At 59.2% G+C, this 17,062-nt stretch overlaps 1 protein-coding gene across 5 annotated transcripts in view; it reads right to left on the reverse strand.

Moving 5' to 3' along the window:
* TRPM2 (transient receptor potential cation channel subfamily M member 2) overlaps nt 1–17,062 on the reverse strand; it is a 60,699-nt gene that overhangs the window by 665 nt on the left and 42,972 nt on the right. For 4 of the 5 annotated variants that reach the window (XM_030575803.1, XM_030575804.1, XM_030575806.1 and 1 more), the window contains 12 exons: nt 16,535–16,715; nt 14,717–14,898; nt 14,362–14,494; nt 9,911–9,998; nt 9,183–9,270; nt 8,076–8,227; nt 6,995–7,071; nt 6,630–6,731; nt 4,691–4,777; nt 3,855–3,960; nt 3,052–3,153; nt 1,614–1,730 (listed from right to left, as the gene is read on the reverse strand). In XM_030575803.1, coding sequence (XP_030431663.1) covers nt 1,614–1,730; nt 3,052–3,153; nt 3,855–3,960; nt 4,691–4,777; nt 6,630–6,731; nt 6,995–7,071; nt 8,076–8,227; nt 9,183–9,270; nt 9,911–9,998; nt 14,362–14,494; nt 14,717–14,898; nt 16,535–16,715 — 1,415 coding nt within the window. The other variant, XM_030575805.1, reaches the window with a different exon arrangement.

Consider the following 17,062-nt stretch of genomic DNA (forward strand, 5'->3'; position numbering starts at 1 on the left):
GGGTCTGGTCTCATGGTGCCTGCTGTTGCATGTACAGTCCTTCCACACTAAACTTAACAGCACGCCCTGCTCCACTGCTGTGCTTCTCCCTGGCCTAGGGTTGCCAGCTGTCTAATCACACAAACCCAAAAACCCTAGCCCCGCCCCCTGCCCTGCCCCTTTCCCAAGGCCCTGCACCTGCACCACCCCTTCTCCGAGGCCTCGCTCTCCTGCTCACTCCAGCCCCCCTGCCTCCATTGCTCGCTCTTCCCCACCCTCACTTGCTTTCACTGGGCTGGGGCAGGGGGATGGGGTGCAGGCTCTGGGCTAGGGGATGGGGCCGAGGGGTTCAGAGTATGGGAGAGGGCTCCAGGCTGAGCCTGGGGCAGAGGGTTGGGGTGCAGGAGAGGATTTGAGGTGTGAGCTCTTGGATGGAGCTTGAGTGTAGGAGGGGGCTCAGATCTGGGGCAGGGGGTTGGGGTGCAGGAGGAGGCTGGGGGTGTGGGCTTTGGGAGGCAGTTTGGGGGTAGGAGGGGATTCTGACCTGGAGCAGGGGTTTCAGGGTCCAGGCTCTGAGAGGGAGCTTGGATGCAGGAGGGAGATCAGGGCTGGGGTGCAGGAGGGGTTCAGAGTGTGAGCTCTGGGAGGGAGTTTGGGTGTGGGAGGGGGCTCAGGGCTGGGACAGAGGGTTGAGGTGTGTCAGGAGGTTCAGGGTGCGGGCTTTGGGAGGGAGTTTGGGTGTGGGAGTGGGCTGGGTCAGAGGGTTGTGGTGCGGTAGGGGTTCAGGGTGCAGGCTCCAGCCAGGCGGTGCTTATTTCGGGTGGCTCCCACAAGCAGCAGTATATCCGTCAGCGGCTCCTAGGCTCATGGGCAGCCAAGTGGTTCTGTGTGCTGCCCCTGCCTGTAAGCACTGCCCCCACAGCTCCCTTGGCCACAGTTCCACGTTCCCAGCCAATGGGAGCTGCAGAGTCGGCGCTTGGGACAGGAGCAGCACGCAGAGACCCCCCCCCAGCTGTGCCTCTTCCTAGGAACCGCTGCCAGACATGTCACTGCTTCTTGGGAGTGGCGCGGAGCCAGGGCAGGTAGGTAGCCTGACTTAGCCTCTCTGCGCCACTGGACTTTTAGTTCCCTAAAATCTCCTGGATTGGCTTCAGTACCCTCCAGGAGATCAAGCCCGATTCCAGGAAACTCCCAGCCAAACCAGGAGGGTTAGCAACCCTACCCTGGCCTCTCCTCCCTCCCCTCTTTCTCTCCTCTTGCAGCCTCTTTCACTCTGTCTCTCCTCTCCCTAGCTCCATTTCTACAACACCCCCATTGCTATCCAGGAGCCCTCTCTCACCTGCTCCTTTTCTGCATTGTCCAGGCTGGGTCCCCCCCCCACCTGCAGGCAGAGAAGCAGGATGGAATGGGACCACAAGACATGTGAGCACACCACCACACTGCTGAGATCTGGGCCATTCCCTGGGCTCTGCAGCTTGATCTCACACCCACTGAAGTTGGCATGAGGCTCTTCATTGACTTCAGTGAATGCTGGCTCAGGCCCTGCGGAGATACCTGCTCAGCCCTGTCTCAGGCCTGAGGCCTTTCCTCATGGAAGTTAGTGCTTTGTGGGACAGAAGGCAAAAGGCATTTACCGAGTTCAGCCGCTTCATCTGCATGTCGTTCTGATCTTCAAAGTGCACGTTGATGGCCACTGTCTCAATCCAGGCATTGTCCGTGTTCCTGGGGTCATCGACGTAGCCTTTGTATACCTGAGGGATAGAGAGGGCAGCTGGGAAGGGTTCCCTTTGGGTTTCAGTGTGCTGCAGAAGGTCAGCTGTGACCTGGCTCAGGAGTGCCAGAACAGGAGGGCCAGGGGGCCATGGCACCCCCACTTTTACCCCCATTAGCAGGGCTGATGCAAGGAAGTTTCATGCCCTAGCCAAAACTTCCACCTTGCGCCACCCCCGCACCCTGCCCCCCCCGGCAGCTAACCCAGCCCCCCCCCCCCCCCCCGCAGGGAGCCCGTCACTCTCCCCATATGGGGAGACCCCCTGCAGCAGCTACCCCTCCTCTGCAGCTAACCTCGCCCGGGGAGACCCCTCCCCTCCTCTGTGGCAGCTACCCCCCCCCCCCCCGCGGAAGCTAACCCCACCTGGGGAGCCCCTCTGTGGCAGCTAACCTCGCCTGAGGAGATTCCCCCTATGGAAGCTAACCCCGCACCGCTCTAATTCTCCTCCCCTCCCAGGCTTGCGGCGCCGATTGGAGGAGACTTACAACAGGGGCTGCGTGCTCAGCGAAGGAGGCAGAGTGGAGGTGATCTAGGGCAGGGAGTGGTTCCCCTGTGCATCCCCCCCATTACTGTGGGCGGCCCTCCCCGCACCCCCGCCCCCTGCCCCAGCTCACCTCCACTCCACCTCCTGAGCGGGCTTTTAGGCGCCCCCCAATCACTAGGTGCCCTAGGCTGCTGCCTAGTTTGCCTAAATGGTTGCACCGGCCCTGCCCGTTAGGGTGAGAGAGAAGGGGAGGGGGTGGAGAGGAGTGAGCAGGAGACGGGGTGTTACGGGGAAAGAGATGGCATGGGGGCAGGGCCTCAGAGAAGGGGTGGCATGAGTATGGGGCCTCTAGGAGTAGGGGTGGTGTGGGGGCAGGGTTTCTGGGAAAAGGGGCAGCATAGGGGACAGGGACAGGGTTTGGGCACTGGCGGTCCCGCCCACTCATAGGGAACTTTTGCCACTCTTGGTGACAGAGTGGGGGCTGTGGGAAAGTCCTGCTTTCACATACACCATCCTGGTCATGGGACGGTCCTGCAGCCAGCGGTGTCCCAAGGGAACTCTGGCACATTGCCTGGGAACTCTGCTTAATCACAACAAGTCCCACACGATGGTTGTTGTGACCGGCAGGACAATCCTGGCCTGTTCTACCATTCCTCCACAGACCACACCAGCATCACGTACACAGAACTGCCGCCTGGGCCCATTCTGGGGTCACCCTGTCCTGCGTGGAAGGAACTGGCATGTTATCATCATGGGAATGTGCGGCTGACTCTTGTCCTGCTTTCCAACACGGTGCCATGTGGCGTGCCCAGCATACCTCTGCACCTTGGTTTAGCAGGTTCTGGAACTGTGGCCAGAACTCCCTCCTCAGGACTCGCTTCAGCTTCAGTGGCAGCGATTCCCCTGGCTCTAGTGATCCCTGCACAGAACCAGACCATCACAACTGGGCACTGTTTGCACAGACAGCTGGGACTCCTCCCTGACTGTAGCAAAGAGAGCAGGCCCCATGCTTACTACTAAGGAAGCAGGAGTTCCCAAACTATACACTGTCCCAGATGGGGGAACAAGCATGGAGCATCCCACAGGTCTGCTCTGGGCAAGGAGTGAAGGGACCCCCATGGCAGAAACTCATTAGGTGTGCCTGAAAATATGGTTTTGCACATATTGCACATAACTTAATTCACCTCTGGAACTCACTGCCACATGATGTTTCTGAGGTCAGGCTTTGAGCAGACACTCTTGAGTCAGAACTGGCTGTTAAACTAACAAGGAGGAAAATGATACAGACTATTAATCACCTGCTAGGCTGGGGGACGATGAAATGCCACTTGTAGTATTGTATTGCATTATAAGGTGCATTCTGCTCTGGACAGGCTAAGGCCAGATGGACAACTGGGCTGTTCTGGCAGAATTATGAGACCTCTGGGCATGGGGGATATGACGCACGGAATCCACAGCTGAGGGCAGATTGTATCTCCCTCCTGCAGTGACCCACAGGGCCTGTCTATGTTTTACATTTTAGTAACATGGGTATAGCTTGTGATGCCAATAACATCTCTCTGCCTACATTTTCTGAGCCTTTGAAACCTAGGTCAGGTCGATGGGCTCCTTAGCACTTACCCCTGGCAGAGCCCAGTGATCTGACACAGGAGACTTGACAACTAAGACCTCCAGCATTTTCTTTAGGCTCTTTCTATAAATGGATCCATCCATATTCCTTCTCCAGCTACAAAAGAGAAATGTGTCATGCTGCCCTGGGAGCTGGCTCCTCCGGTATCTCCCCGTGACATGGCAGCGAAGATCAGTTTCAGTGCTCAGGGAGGGCCATGATGGACTTTGCTGGAGACCCCAGGCTCTCATGAACGTCAGCGATTACACACTCCTAGCCTTTACCTCTGTTAGAAAACAAGCCAGTTTCCCAAGATCCCCCAGCCCTGTTTCCAGGATAACAAGGGGAAAGCACGGCTCCTGAGACAAGTGGTTAAGCCTGGTCGTGGGCCAGACAGACACCAGCGACTTCTGGAGTCTAATCCTTTTTCTACTCCCAATTCACCACGTGGCCTTGGGCTAGTCATTAACCTTCTCCAGGGATCTAATACTTCCTATCTGAGTGCAGTGAGCATCAATTAGCTAATGACTGTAAAGTGCATTGAAAGCATTAAGTGGTGTTTACTGTAAGTGCTAAGAAATAACAGACGATTATCAAAGATATAATTGCTACACAATAGCACCATGGTCTATGAAATAAGAACAGGCTGCTCTTTATTTAAAACAAAGAACAGGAATCGTTTTAGCAATACATTTCCTTCTGTACGACAGAGGCCTCTGCCCCGTGCGTTACAGACATAATGTTCCTAGCTCAGCCAGTAGAGGGTGCTGCTCTAGTCCAGTAACTGCCACGTGCCAGGAGAATGGTGCCCAGACCTGCAAGCCGAGATCTCACTCATTGTACTCACCATGTCACTATGGGGTGCAGTGCATGGTTCGGTCCAAAGAAGCGTAGGCTTCCTCGGCCTCGTAACCCCGTCCTGCCCATAGGATTCCTAGCACAGAAAGAGCCAGAGAGGCATTGGTATTCCTTCACCAGGATTATTGGCTTGTTCAATCACGCTGTCACTCATGGAACTCAATGGCCAATGTCACGGGGTGACGCTGTGTTTGTGCAAACAACAAAGGCGCTGGAAATGTTTCAGCACAGCCCTGGAGGAAGACACATTTCCACTCCCGTTTTCGCTTCTTGGAGCTTTGGAAAATTCCAACCATCAAAGGATAATTGCTCGACCCAATTTCAGGAAATGAACATAAACGAACATTCCAGATGCCTTCACCAGGATGGGAGAAGTCACGGTGGCTTCTAGTTATGAGTGCACAGTGGCGTTACCTAGAGCAGTGGGGAGCGCACTGGAAGGTGGGAATGCTTCCACCAGGATAGAAAGGGCCATGACTCTTGGTTCATGTTCACCATCCCGTTTCCCTGGGAGCCATTGGCTGTTTCCATTTCACTTTGTCATGAGGCTTCTAGGGGACAATTGCATGGAGCTTTGGTTGGTTTAGGATCAAGAGCACTATTTTCCGCAGTGTCAGAGGCACCATCAGACACATGGTCTGGTCCCCATCCATGGAGAGAAGTTTACAGAGTGACAATGGGTAGAAATGTTTGCTCCTGTAGAACCTGCTTTGACACATTAGGGTTTCTTTCCCTGGACTTTCCCCACACCTCAACCAGCTGACGGCTTGGGCTGGCTGGTGAACCAGGGTGGCCAGCGGCCAGGAATAGCTTAAGCCGGCCAATGGCCAGGGACGGATTGGGCTGGCCGGCGGCCCAGGGGTTGGGCTGGTGCTTGGGCCAGCCGCAGCTTGGGATTTTGGGTGGTTTAGCCAGGGCTCCTCTGGCCACAGGGGGAAGGGAGCTCAGGGCTCTGGCGGGGGAGGGGGCGTGGCCTTGGGCAGAAGGGGCAGGGCCGGGGGCTACCAGGGCCACCCAGAGGATTCATGGGGCCTGGGGCAAAACGGGGGAGTGAACATAAAAAAAGGCACCACCTGCTGTGGCGCTTGTACTCACTGGGTGGCGCTCTGAGTCTTCAGCGGCGGCAGGACCTTCACTTGCTCCGTGTCTTCGGCAGCACTGAAAGACCCGCTGCCAAAGTGCCGCCGAAGACTCGGAGCGAGTGAAGGGCCCACCGCTGAAGACCCGGACCGCCGCCGGTTGAGTAAAAATTAAAAAGGCGCCTCTAGCCAGGGAAGGGATTCTCGGCCAGGGCTCACAGGGCCTGGGGCAAATTGCCCCACTTGCTGCCCCCTCTGGGTGGCCCTGGACTAGCCTCCCCAGTGGGGGTGTTCACATGCCGCCCATGAGATCTGAGTGACTGTGCACTGCACTGTGAGACCACAGGAGGCACATGTGGCTTGTGACTGGTCTGAAGTTGGGCTGCCCTCTTCCTCCCTACCCCTGGGAGCAGAGGCGGCTCTAAGGTTTTTGCCGCCCCAAGCACGGTAGGCAAGCGGCTTTCAGCGGCGCGCCTGCAGGCAGTGCGCTGGTCACGGGGATTCGGTGGTGCGCCTGCGGGCGGCGTGCTGGTCATGCAGATTCGGCGGCACGCCTGTGGGCGGTGCGCTGGTCACGTGGATTCGGTGGCATGCCTGCGGGAGGTCTGCCGGTGCCGCGCCATTGGCATCCCCACCGGCGAATTGCCAGCAAAGCCATGGGGCTGGCGGACCTCCCATAGGTGCAATGCCGAAAGCCCCTGCACACGCTTGCTGCGCTGGTGCCTGGAGCCACCCTTCCTGGGAAAATGGTATTACTGAGCCAGAGCCAGAGCACCAAGGCACCAGAGCCAGTTTGCTTTGGCAGCGTTTGTGTGAGAAGCCCACCCCTCCACTCCCCATTTCACTCACAGCGGCAGCCTGTTCTGGATGGCGTACGTGCAATGGAAGCTCTGCCGGTTGATCAGTCCGTCCATCGCATTGTAGTTTATCTTCAAAAGAGACTCCAGGGAGCTAGAAGACAGAACAGAGCCCCTGTCCTCTTCAGCACACGGCACTGGGGAGCAGCTGCAAACACCAACGGAGCCAGCCGGCCAGCCTGGGAGAGAACCGGGGCTGGGCAGAGAGCAGGAGAGTGCCAGCCAGTGGGGGAGATGGATACACAAAGGCAGGGGGCTGGAATTGAGGTCAGGGGTTAAGAGAATGAGACAGATAGAGAAAGAGAGAGAGAGAGAGAGAGAGAGAGAGAGACTGAGACTACCTGGTCCCACACTCACTCTCTGAGAAGATCGCACGCAGCCACCTCCTTCCTGTCTGCCGTGTAGAAGGGAGGGTCGTAGATCTGGAACTCCACCTGCAGAGCACACAAACCACTTCACACACGTCCTGCAGGCCCAGCGGCACAGCCCTCCTGCCAGTGGCTCCAGGATGGCACAGCCCCCTCCCTCCAGAGAGCTGGCAAACCCCAAGGTGGCCCAGAGGAACTACCCTCCGAGCAAGATAAAGACTGGTCTCCTTGGTATCCTATCGGAGCCCAGCCCTGGAGCACTGACGCTGAGGAATTCTGCTGAAATTGACGAGGGTGGGGAGAACCACACTCCAAAGTGAAAGCGGGGCTCTCAGAGGAGAGGATTCATTGAAGGCCTGATCCTGGGCTGCCGAAGCCAAGACTCCCCTGAGCTCCTCTCCGCCCTCCCCATTTCACTGAGCCTCACATGGGCGTCTGTTCTTGGCACAGCTGGTCCCTGAGCTCCGAGTTTAGTTCAGCCTCCTCTAGGATCCCCAGGGAGTGGGCCGGCCTCCCAGTGGGACGGGGCAGCCCCAGGCCCAGCACCACTAAGGCAGTGCAGCCCGGACAGCGCCCTCTAGGGAACATCCACAAGTGCACCCAGTGCTGCAGGAGTCTCACCTGTCTCCAGGAGGGATGCTGGCATGGGGGTGGGACCTCCAATGAGTACCCGACTCACTGCTGGAAACGGGACTCAAGACAGCACAGACATGGGCACGGCAAGGGGGAGCCCTGCATCCTCCATGAGAAGTGCGCAAAGTGTGGCGTTTAATTCCGCAGGTAGGTCTGTACTCCCCTTGGCCTGCTGTGCCAAGCTGCTGAGCTCCCTCCCCAGACCACGTGGCCGAACGATGGCTGGTGGCCCCCTCGCTTGACATCTTAGGCTTAGGGTCACCGAATGAGGCAGCATCAGAGCCAGGCACAGGGGTTCCTGGCTCCCAGCTCTGTGCTCTGCCCACTGGACATGCATGCTTCCATCAACACACCCCAAGCGTCATAGACTACAGCCCCTCTCCTCCGGGCAGGTCTCCCATCCACAGGCCCTGCTCCCTACAGTGGCGCTCTCCTACCTCCCAGGGCACCTTCTCGTCCGGCACTGGGAAACGCACTGTGGAGGAGCTGGGATACAGGAGGTTGCGGGAGCTCACATGGTATGGAGCCGTCGTCTCCTCGGGCTTCTCCTCTGAGTCGTACTCCTTCAGCTCTGGGGCTTTGCTGGGGACTGGGAGACAAATGCAAAGAGCCGAGACTCCATGGAGCAGAGGAACGTGACTTCTGAGAAGATTTGGGGTGAAAGCAATGGGGTTCGTGCCACCTGCTGCCAGGGTTAGCTGGGTTTCCCCATGAGAACGGCTTTGCTTCCCCACTCTCTGGGCCTGACCCAGATTCTCTGGGCCTGGGAACACTGGAAAGTCTCCTGCTGGGGCCAGTAGGCTTCAGACCCTGTGCCCCTGGCCACCCCCTCAGTGGCAGACACTGTCTGCACAGGACATTGGGTGCTGAAGATTTGAGCCTAGAACTTGCAATTTGTTGCACTGCCCCCATAGAAGTGGGTCTGCCTCTCCTCCCTTCCCCAGCACAGTCACACATTCGCCCCTGCCCTCTCCCCATCCCGCAGCCCTGCTCCCCCTGCACAGACCCTGAGGACCTGGAGAAGGAATCCAGCATGGGAGGGAGCTGAGGCAAGTGGAGGTGGGGAGCTGCTGGGGAAGGGGTGAGAAGGATGATCTCCAATACAGTGGGGCTGGAGATGAGAAGGGGAATTAGTAGGAGTCTGCTGCACTGTGTAGCACCCAGCTGCCACGGCACACCACACAGGGTATGCAGAAGCTGGCAGCGAGCCTCCCAGCCTGGGCGCAATGCCTGCTGCCTGCCCTGGGAACAAGAGCAGGCCCTTTAAGAAAAACTCCTCCTCTCTTCCCCCAGCTCAGGGCATCCAGGACTCTCTGTGCTCCTTCTGCAGTGGGGCAGGGCCTGCTACCCAGCTCACCCAGGAGCCTCTTGCCCCATCCTGCTCTCAGCCCTGGCAGCTGCACTGGCACCAATCAGGCCTGTGCTGGAGCCAGCGGAGTGACGCAGGTGGGAACCCTGGAGAAGTGAGAGGAGAAACGGGTCCTAGAAGACAAAGGCTGGTCTTTTGTCTGACACGCTGGCAGCCAGAGACTGGCTGGACTTACCCATGGTGGGGGCATCCTCCTCTGAACCAAATCCATTCCCACGCAGGGCCCGCACGATCCAGGCCAGGGTCTTGGCTGTCTGCGACATCTATCCAAAGCAGGGCAAACCATCAGGGAAAGCCACCTTCCAGCAGCTCCTGCCCAGGGCTCAGCTTGGACATGGGGGTGGGTGCATGGATGCCCCGTTTCCAGGCGTAGGGATGTGTTTGGATTTTGGTTTAGCTCAATTTTACCATGATTGTGAGAGCCAGAAGGGGCATGGCCCCGCTTTGTCAGGACAGTGGTTGGAGCACCTCCCTCCCCCCGGCAGGAGACTGTCTCAGGGAGCGTAACCCTCCAGGTAATTCCTCTGACCTTGGGACTGAAATCAGTGCCCAGTTCTGCTGGGCTTCCTCTGCTGCAGGGGTCTAATGGAAGAGGAGCTGAGGCTCGGGGGTGGGATGGGACTATATCGCCCCCCAGTAGTGCAAGTCTTCCCAGAGCAGTTGGATGAGATGTTTTGCCTGCTCGATCCTCACCGTGATCCACTCTCTGGTCTCTGACCCACTCCCTGCCCCCCCCATGACCCCCTCATCCTGAACATGGCTGGCTGCCCAGGCCCCAGACCAGTCCCCTCTCCCAATCCCAAGTGCCTCTTATATAGCCCCCAATCCCAAATGCCACCCTCTCTACGCAAGCCCATCCATGACAACATCTGTCCTCTCGATGCGCCTCGAGCTCTGTCTCACCTGCTCTTCCAGACCAGCCAGCCTCTGCTCCACCAGTCCGGTCCTCTTCACCCGATCCAAATCCAGCAACTCCACCAACACGTCTACCCTGCAAGCAGGCGAGAGGAGACAGGAGCCTTGGGGGATGAGACACCGACCAGGCGTCCCATGCAGTGGCATACAGCCAGCGAGGTGCTGCTCTGGGGTCAGGGTAGCCTGCATACCTTCACGCAGCGCTACCCACAGACACCCTGCCCCTCGAGCCGCCTGCCAGCTCAAAGTGCCAAATTCCTGCCTTTGCCTTCCCAGCGCCCCCCACTGTTTGTCATCCCTGGTGGGTGCTGCTGATGAGGAGGCAGGGTGGAATTGCCCCGGGGCACTTCTGCAGAGAGTTGTGCCTCAGTGTCCCCTGCTCCCTGGAGCACAGCTGAGTGTGCACGCAGCACATCCCTTGGCGCAGCAGCACGTCCTATCTGAGAGAGGCCCGCACCGCAGCAGCCGTGCTGGGGGACTGCTCCTCCCTGCCCCTGTGTGCACACAGTGGTGCAGGATGCATGGAAGTAGGGCAAGCTCCTTGCCCTCTCTGCGCTGGCAGCAGGGCCAGTCTGGTCCATACTGAGAGGTGCAGCACACGCGGATCACACGCACTAGCCATGCAGAACTGCTGCTCAGGAGCTCGCTTGCTGCTGCATCTGGCTAGTGCTGTAGCCTTTGGTTTGCCGCCGAGTCCCATTTCTGCAGATCACATAGACAGCGGAGGCCACAGTGCAAGAGGCAGGATGCTGCAAGCTCACCCCGAGGTGCGATGTGGGCTGGGCGAGGGCTGGCATACACCCACCTGCCTTCTGCTTGGCTCTGCCCAATGCTACCAGGCACCTTTTGTGTGCACTAAATCCCCTCACAAGCCCACATGCAACAACCCACCATCTCCCCCACCAGCAGCTCTGCCACGGCAGACAGCAGGTTTATCGCGGCTCTATAGGCCTGCAGAGAGTGGGCCACATCCTGCTCTCATTGACACCTGTGCCAGCCCAGGAGTGTCTGGGAGCCACTGTGCCAGGAGTAACTGCTAGAACAGGCCTGCACAACTCGTAAAGCAGCGAGGGCCATATTACTTCAAAGAAAACAGTTGAGGGCCGAACACCCCCCCCCAGCGCCGCCGGAACCCCCCCAGTGCCATCCAGCCCCCCTGAAACACAACCCCCCCAGTGCCACCTGGCCCACGGAACACCCTCCAGTGCCACCCAGCCCCCCTGAAACACAACTCCCCCAGCGCCACTTGGCCCACGGAACACCCCCCAGTGCCACCCAGCCCCCCTGAAACACAACCCCTCCAGCGCCACCTGGCCCATGGAACCCCCCCACCCCCAGTTCTGCCCAGCCCCCTGAAACAAACCCCTCCCCCCCAGTGCCACCCGCCCTGTGGAAACAAACCCTCCTTCCTCAGTGCTGCCCCACCGAAACAGCGGTATTGAACCTTGGTAATATGTTATAGTGGGTCCCTAAGGTAGTATAATTAAGGTAAAAGAAAACTGTCTTTTTGCTAGAAGTAGAATAAGATCTTCCCCCAACTTTGTAATCAATTGCCCTGTTGAATGAATGAGGTGTGAATGTGGAAGGCGTGGAAGGCAGCACCTCCAGACAGCTGCAACCCTTGGAGAGGGGCTGGGAGCCAGATCAGATCAGAAGAACAGGTCAGCCACTGACTCCTCGCTCACCTCCTCAGCCTCCCTCCCCCGCCACCGGCTCACCTGCCCCCCCACCCCACTGCCTGCCCTCTCGTCTCCTCAGCTCCCCCACCCCAGCTCGCCTCCTCAGCTGCCTCCTCCCCCGCCGCCGTCTCACCTGCCCCCCGCCACTGCCTGCCCGCTCACCTCCTCAGCCACTGGCTCACTTACCCCCTGCCACTGCCTGCTCACTCACCTCCTCAGCCGCTGGCTCACCTACCCCCCGCCACTGCCTGCTCACTCACCTCCTCAGCCGCTGGCTCACCTGCCCCCCGCCACTGCCTGCCCGCTCACCTCCTCAGCCACTGGCTCACCTACCCCCCGCCACTGCCTGCTCACTCACCTCCTCAGCCGCTGGCTCACCTGCCCCCCCGCCACTGCCTGCCCATTCACCTCCTCAGCCGCTGGCTCACCTGCCCCCCGCCACTGCCTGCCCATTCACCTCCTCAGCCACTGGCTCACTTACCCCCTGCCACTGCCTGCCCATTCACCTCCTCAGCCACTGGCTCACTTACCCCCCGCCACTGCCTGCTCACTCACCTCCTCAGCTGCTGGCTCACCTGCCCCCCGCCACTGCCTGCTCACTCACCTCCTCAGCCGCTGGCTCACCTGCCCCCCCGCCACTGCCTGCCCGTTCACCTCCTCAGCCGCTGGCTCACTTACCCCCTGCCACTGCCTGCTCACTCACCTCCTCAGCCGCTGGCTCACCTGCCCCCCCGCCACTGCCTGCCCATTCACCTCCTCAGCCGCTGGCTCACCTGCCCCCTGCCACTGCCTGCCCGCTCACCTCCTCAGCCGCTGGCTCACCTGCCCCCCCGCCACTGCCTGCTCACTCACCTCCTCAGCCACTGGCTCACCTGCCCCCTGCCACTGCCTGCCCATTCACCTCCTCAGCCACTGGCTCACCTGCCCCCTGCCACTGCCTGCCCGCTCACCTCCTCAGCCGCTGGCTCACCTGCCCCCCCGCCACTGCCTGCCCATTCACCTCCTCAGCCACTGGCTCACCTGCCCCCTGCCACTGCCTGCCCATTCACCTCCTCAGCCACTGGCTCACCTGCCCCCTGCCACTGCCTGCCCGCTCACCTCCTCAGCCACTGGCTCACTTACCCCCTGCCACTGCCTGCTCACTCACCTCCTCAGCTGCTGGCTCACCTGCCCCCCGCCACTGCCTGCCCGCTCACCTCCTCAGCCGCTGGCTCACCTGCCCCCCTGCAACTGCCTGCCCGTTCACCTCCTCAGCCCGCCCCCCGTTCGCCTCCTCACCCCCAGCCACTGCCTGCCCGCTTGCCTCCTCAGCCCCTCTCCCTCACCTGCTGGTTGCCCACTCACCCCCCGCGGGCTGCACAGTGAGCCCACGCAGGCTGCGTGCGGCTCCCGGGCTGCAAGTTGTGCAGGCCTGTGCTAGAGTGTGAACAGGGCTCTTCACGGAGCCTCAGGTCCAAGCTGCTGCCTCACACCCCAGACGTACCCTCTGGATGTGCAAGAGCTCAAATCACTCCCACACATCCACCCTATGGCTCCGCTGCTGCTGGAGAGGGGCTTCCATTGGCCTCGCCGGGCCCCCTGTGGCCAAGGCCAGAGAACTAACGGCTTGTCTCCAGTGCACCTGAGCCCTAATAATCAGACTGCTCTCCTCCACTGACCTAACCCTCTGCTCCGGACTTCACTCCGAGCCCATTGAGTCTACAGGAGGAGTCACTCCAGAGGGATGCTCGCCTTCTCAAACCACTGAGTGCACTGCCCCTGCAGCATCCCCAGCCAGTGCCAGCCAGGGACCCAGGGAGAGAAGCCTCGTGCATTGCAGTGCACCCTCGGTAGGGCTCAATGTCCATTCCAGTGGCGGATACACCAAGTGCTTGGCTTACCTTGGGTTGAGTTTGCACTGTATGCCCCAAAGCCACTAGTCATTGATCCCTTGGTCTAGTGCTTGGAGCTGCAGAGCCACACATGCAGCCCCAAGGGAAAAGAGAAGCGTGTCTCACTCTGCAGTGGCCCCCGATTGAGGAGACAGGTTCTGGAGGGAGCCCCAGCAGCCTGTTAACGCGCTGGGGGCGATGGAAATGGGAGCAAAACAGCTGGTTTATAAGGAAAGAGGCTGCGAAAGGCGAATGAAGACCACTGATCTATTGTCCCAGCAGTGTGATGAGTCCTCCCACAGACTGTCACACCTGAGCCGGACGCACTGGATGGGACTGTCCCAGGGCTATCCCAGCTCCATGAGCTGGGGGCAGGGTATGATGGGTTGGTAATAGTCTGTGTCGACCTGGTTATTGGCATGTTACTGTGCAAACTGCTTGAGTTTAGTTTAAAGGGGGCTGTCAGGAGAAACAAGAAGAAAAGGATAAGCCACTTCTCCACAAACACTTGAGGGCTGTTAAGAGACAATGCCAGGATGGGGAAGGCCCAGGAACACTGGAGCGCCAAAGAACTACAGTGGGGTTTAAAAATGGGGCCTCTCCCTCAAGAAAGAGGAATAGCTGTTTGGGGGAACCAGACTGGGGCATGTGAAGAAGCCAGGCCAACCTGGGTTCCCATCAGGGAATGCCGGGGCTTGAAGTATGTGAGACATGCATGTAGACGAGATTGTTTTAAAAGCCTTTTTTCTCACTGGCTTCAGGGGGACTAGGAAGAGGGCCCTGGGGACAGCTGCCCAAAGTCCCCCCTCAGAGCTCCCTTCGTGACATAAGAGAGCACTGACACTCACAGGTCTTTTCCAGGGGAACACGGGGCGAGAACAGCCGGTACCTCTGCGCGACATCTCGGATCTTTTGCTCCATGTTCTGCTTCTCCTGGCACTGCTGGTGCTGCAGGTAGTTCTCCTTCAGGTACGTCTCCCAGGAGAGAAGGGCCGCCTCCTCGTTCTTCTCCAGCTTTTCTTCTGCAGAAGAAACCGAAGAGCTGAGACCCAAAGGAGAACCCCCAGGTCCCTCAGACCCAGGCCCTATTCCATGCCACTCACACACTAGTGGCACTATGTCTCCTCCAGATCCCAGTCTGGCCTGGAGAACATCAGCACCTCCCCATAGCCCTTCGAGCCAGCCTAACGGAGGCGAGGCCCCATCGCATCACAACTGGCCTGGCCTGGGAAGGAATTCCTTACTGAGCTGTTTGTGCCGCTTTGCTGGTTGCCGGAGCAGGACCCTCTTGACAAAGAGCTGCAGATGGTTGAAGAGGATGAAGGGCGGGGGAGCAGCAGGCCGGCCGTGATACTCCTCAATCAGGTCGTGCCGCTGGAACTTCCAGATCTGGTCGGTGTGCTCCTGCACCTGCTGAAACGTGTAGCTGGGAGGAGGGCCCAGGGGCAAGGGATTAGCTACGGTCATGCCAGTGGGTGCCAGGCAGGGGGTCTGCAAGCCAGCACTGGGCACCACCCCAGGCACTGCACTCTGCCCTTCTCGCTGGCTTCCAGCCTTGACTTTTCTTTCATTCCTGGTCTCCCTTCCTGGTGCCTTGCAGAGCACAGGGGCTGGCCCTGGCACAGAGGGGTGGATGGGCTCTCAAAGGAGGGGCAGGTGGACCTAGCCTGAGTGCCTGACAATGCGCCTGCACCACAGCACCCAATCAGCTCACGAGGTTCCTCAGCACTTTTGGCTGGTATCTCAGGCTTGCATCTAGAGCAGGTCATCTCACATCTGAGCCAGCGTGCCCAGGAACTAGCCTGCATGCCAGCCAGTGCAGCTGGGACCCCACATCCACCCCTCAAGCTGGTCAGGACACCCAGGATCCCCAATCCCCACCCCCAAGCAGGTCAAGGCACCTGGGACTCCCCAGTCCACCTTCCCAGGCATGCCAGTGAAGCTGGGACTGTCCATCCAGCCCCCAGACAGGTCAGGGCAGCTGGGGCCCTCAATCCACCCCCCTCCACATAGACAAGTGTATCTGGGGGCCCCAGTCCATCTCCTCACACACAGGTCAATGCACCCACGGTCCCCAGTTCAACTCCCCTGACATATAGACAAGTACTTCTGGGGTCCCCCCCAGTCCACCTTCTTACACACATAGGTCAGTGCACCTGGGGGCCCCACAACCTCTTTCCCTACACATCAGTGCACCTGGGGCCCCCCAATCTGCCCCTCATGCAGGTCAGTGCACCAAGGGCCCACACATAGAAGTCAGTGAGCCTGCGGCCTCCAAATCCCTCCATACACATGCAGGTCAGGGCACCTGCTCCCCTCAAGTACAGGACAGCGGGATGGATCAGCTAAGCAAGACACTACAACTCCCTGCAGCCCCTCCCCGCTGCTCATCCCTGCCCTGGACCAGGCAGGAGGAGGGGCCATGATCAGGAAGCAGGGACTTTTTATGGCAAGCCGGGAGTTGCAGAGAAGAAGCCCCAGGAACCATGCGGAGAGCCCTGTGGAACAGGCTGTGACAGCCAGGTTCAGGTCCATGCAGGGCTTATCGGGGAGCAGCAGCAGCTAGGCAGTGAGCAGTGCAGAGGGGCCCCAATGAGAGATATTAACCGAGCCTGGCCTGGAAACTCGCAATGCTTATTTGTTTGGCTAGAGCCAGGCCTGGAGAGGGGATCCCAGGCACGAGGCCCAAAAAGCCAGACTCTCAGCTGGAGTGTCCCAGGACCACATAGGAGCCACTTTGGCTCATGCTGAGCTGAATTGAAGCCTCTGTCTCTGGGGTGCAACCTTCCCTTTTCCTGCCAGCCCTAGGAAAGGCCTTGCCCTGAGCCCCGTGTCTGAGCGGTTCCTGGGACCCACTCAGGCTAGTGCCTGCAACGCCTCGCTGCTGAAGCCCCTACACCCTTCACTGCCTGCCCCCGAGCAGCAGTATGCCTGGCACGCTGTTGCCCTACCTCCCCCTAGTTTGGTACGCTCCAGCACTGAGCAGCCCCTTCCCCCATTTACAATAGCAATGGCCCCCCACAGGTGCACTGAGCAGGGGTGGGGAGCTGGGTCTGACTCACTTGAACATGGCGATGAGTAGGTTGAGGAGGAGGATGTTTGTGAACAGCAGATACAGGCAGAGCAAGATGACTGTCAGCCATTCGGGGAAGACGGGCCGCTTGTCCTTATTGCTCTCAGGGCACTTGGGCTTGTAGGGGTCTGTCCCATTCGGGCTGCACTGATCCAGATTGAAGTTCACTCCTGCGAGAGAAGAGACCAGGGTTTCACAGTGGCAGGCTCTGTCATTGCCCCGGCTGTGTTTACATGCTGCTGATCTGGGCGGCTCTGCATGGACCCAGCAGCCCACCTTAAACAGACCAGTTTAACAGCAGCTCTCTTCAGTCTGTAACACTACTTTGTTCCTGCCCTTCCAGGCCAGGGAGTTCTGTGAGGTCCTCAGACTCAGTCCCTGCATGGCGCATCTGCCCCCAGCTGCCTCTAGGACAATGGAGCAATAGATGCTTGTAACTGACTGGTCGTTTCTTAGCAGTAACTCACAGGTAGGAGAGCGGCTGGAGCTTTTTTCTCTGCTCCACCCCGAGGCTGCC

This window comes from Gopherus evgoodei, chromosome 9, assembly GCF_007399415.2.
Source record: "Gopherus evgoodei ecotype Sinaloan lineage chromosome 9, rGopEvg1_v1.p, whole genome shotgun sequence".
Classification (NCBI taxonomy): Eukaryota; Metazoa; Chordata; order Testudines; family Testudinidae; genus Gopherus; species Gopherus evgoodei.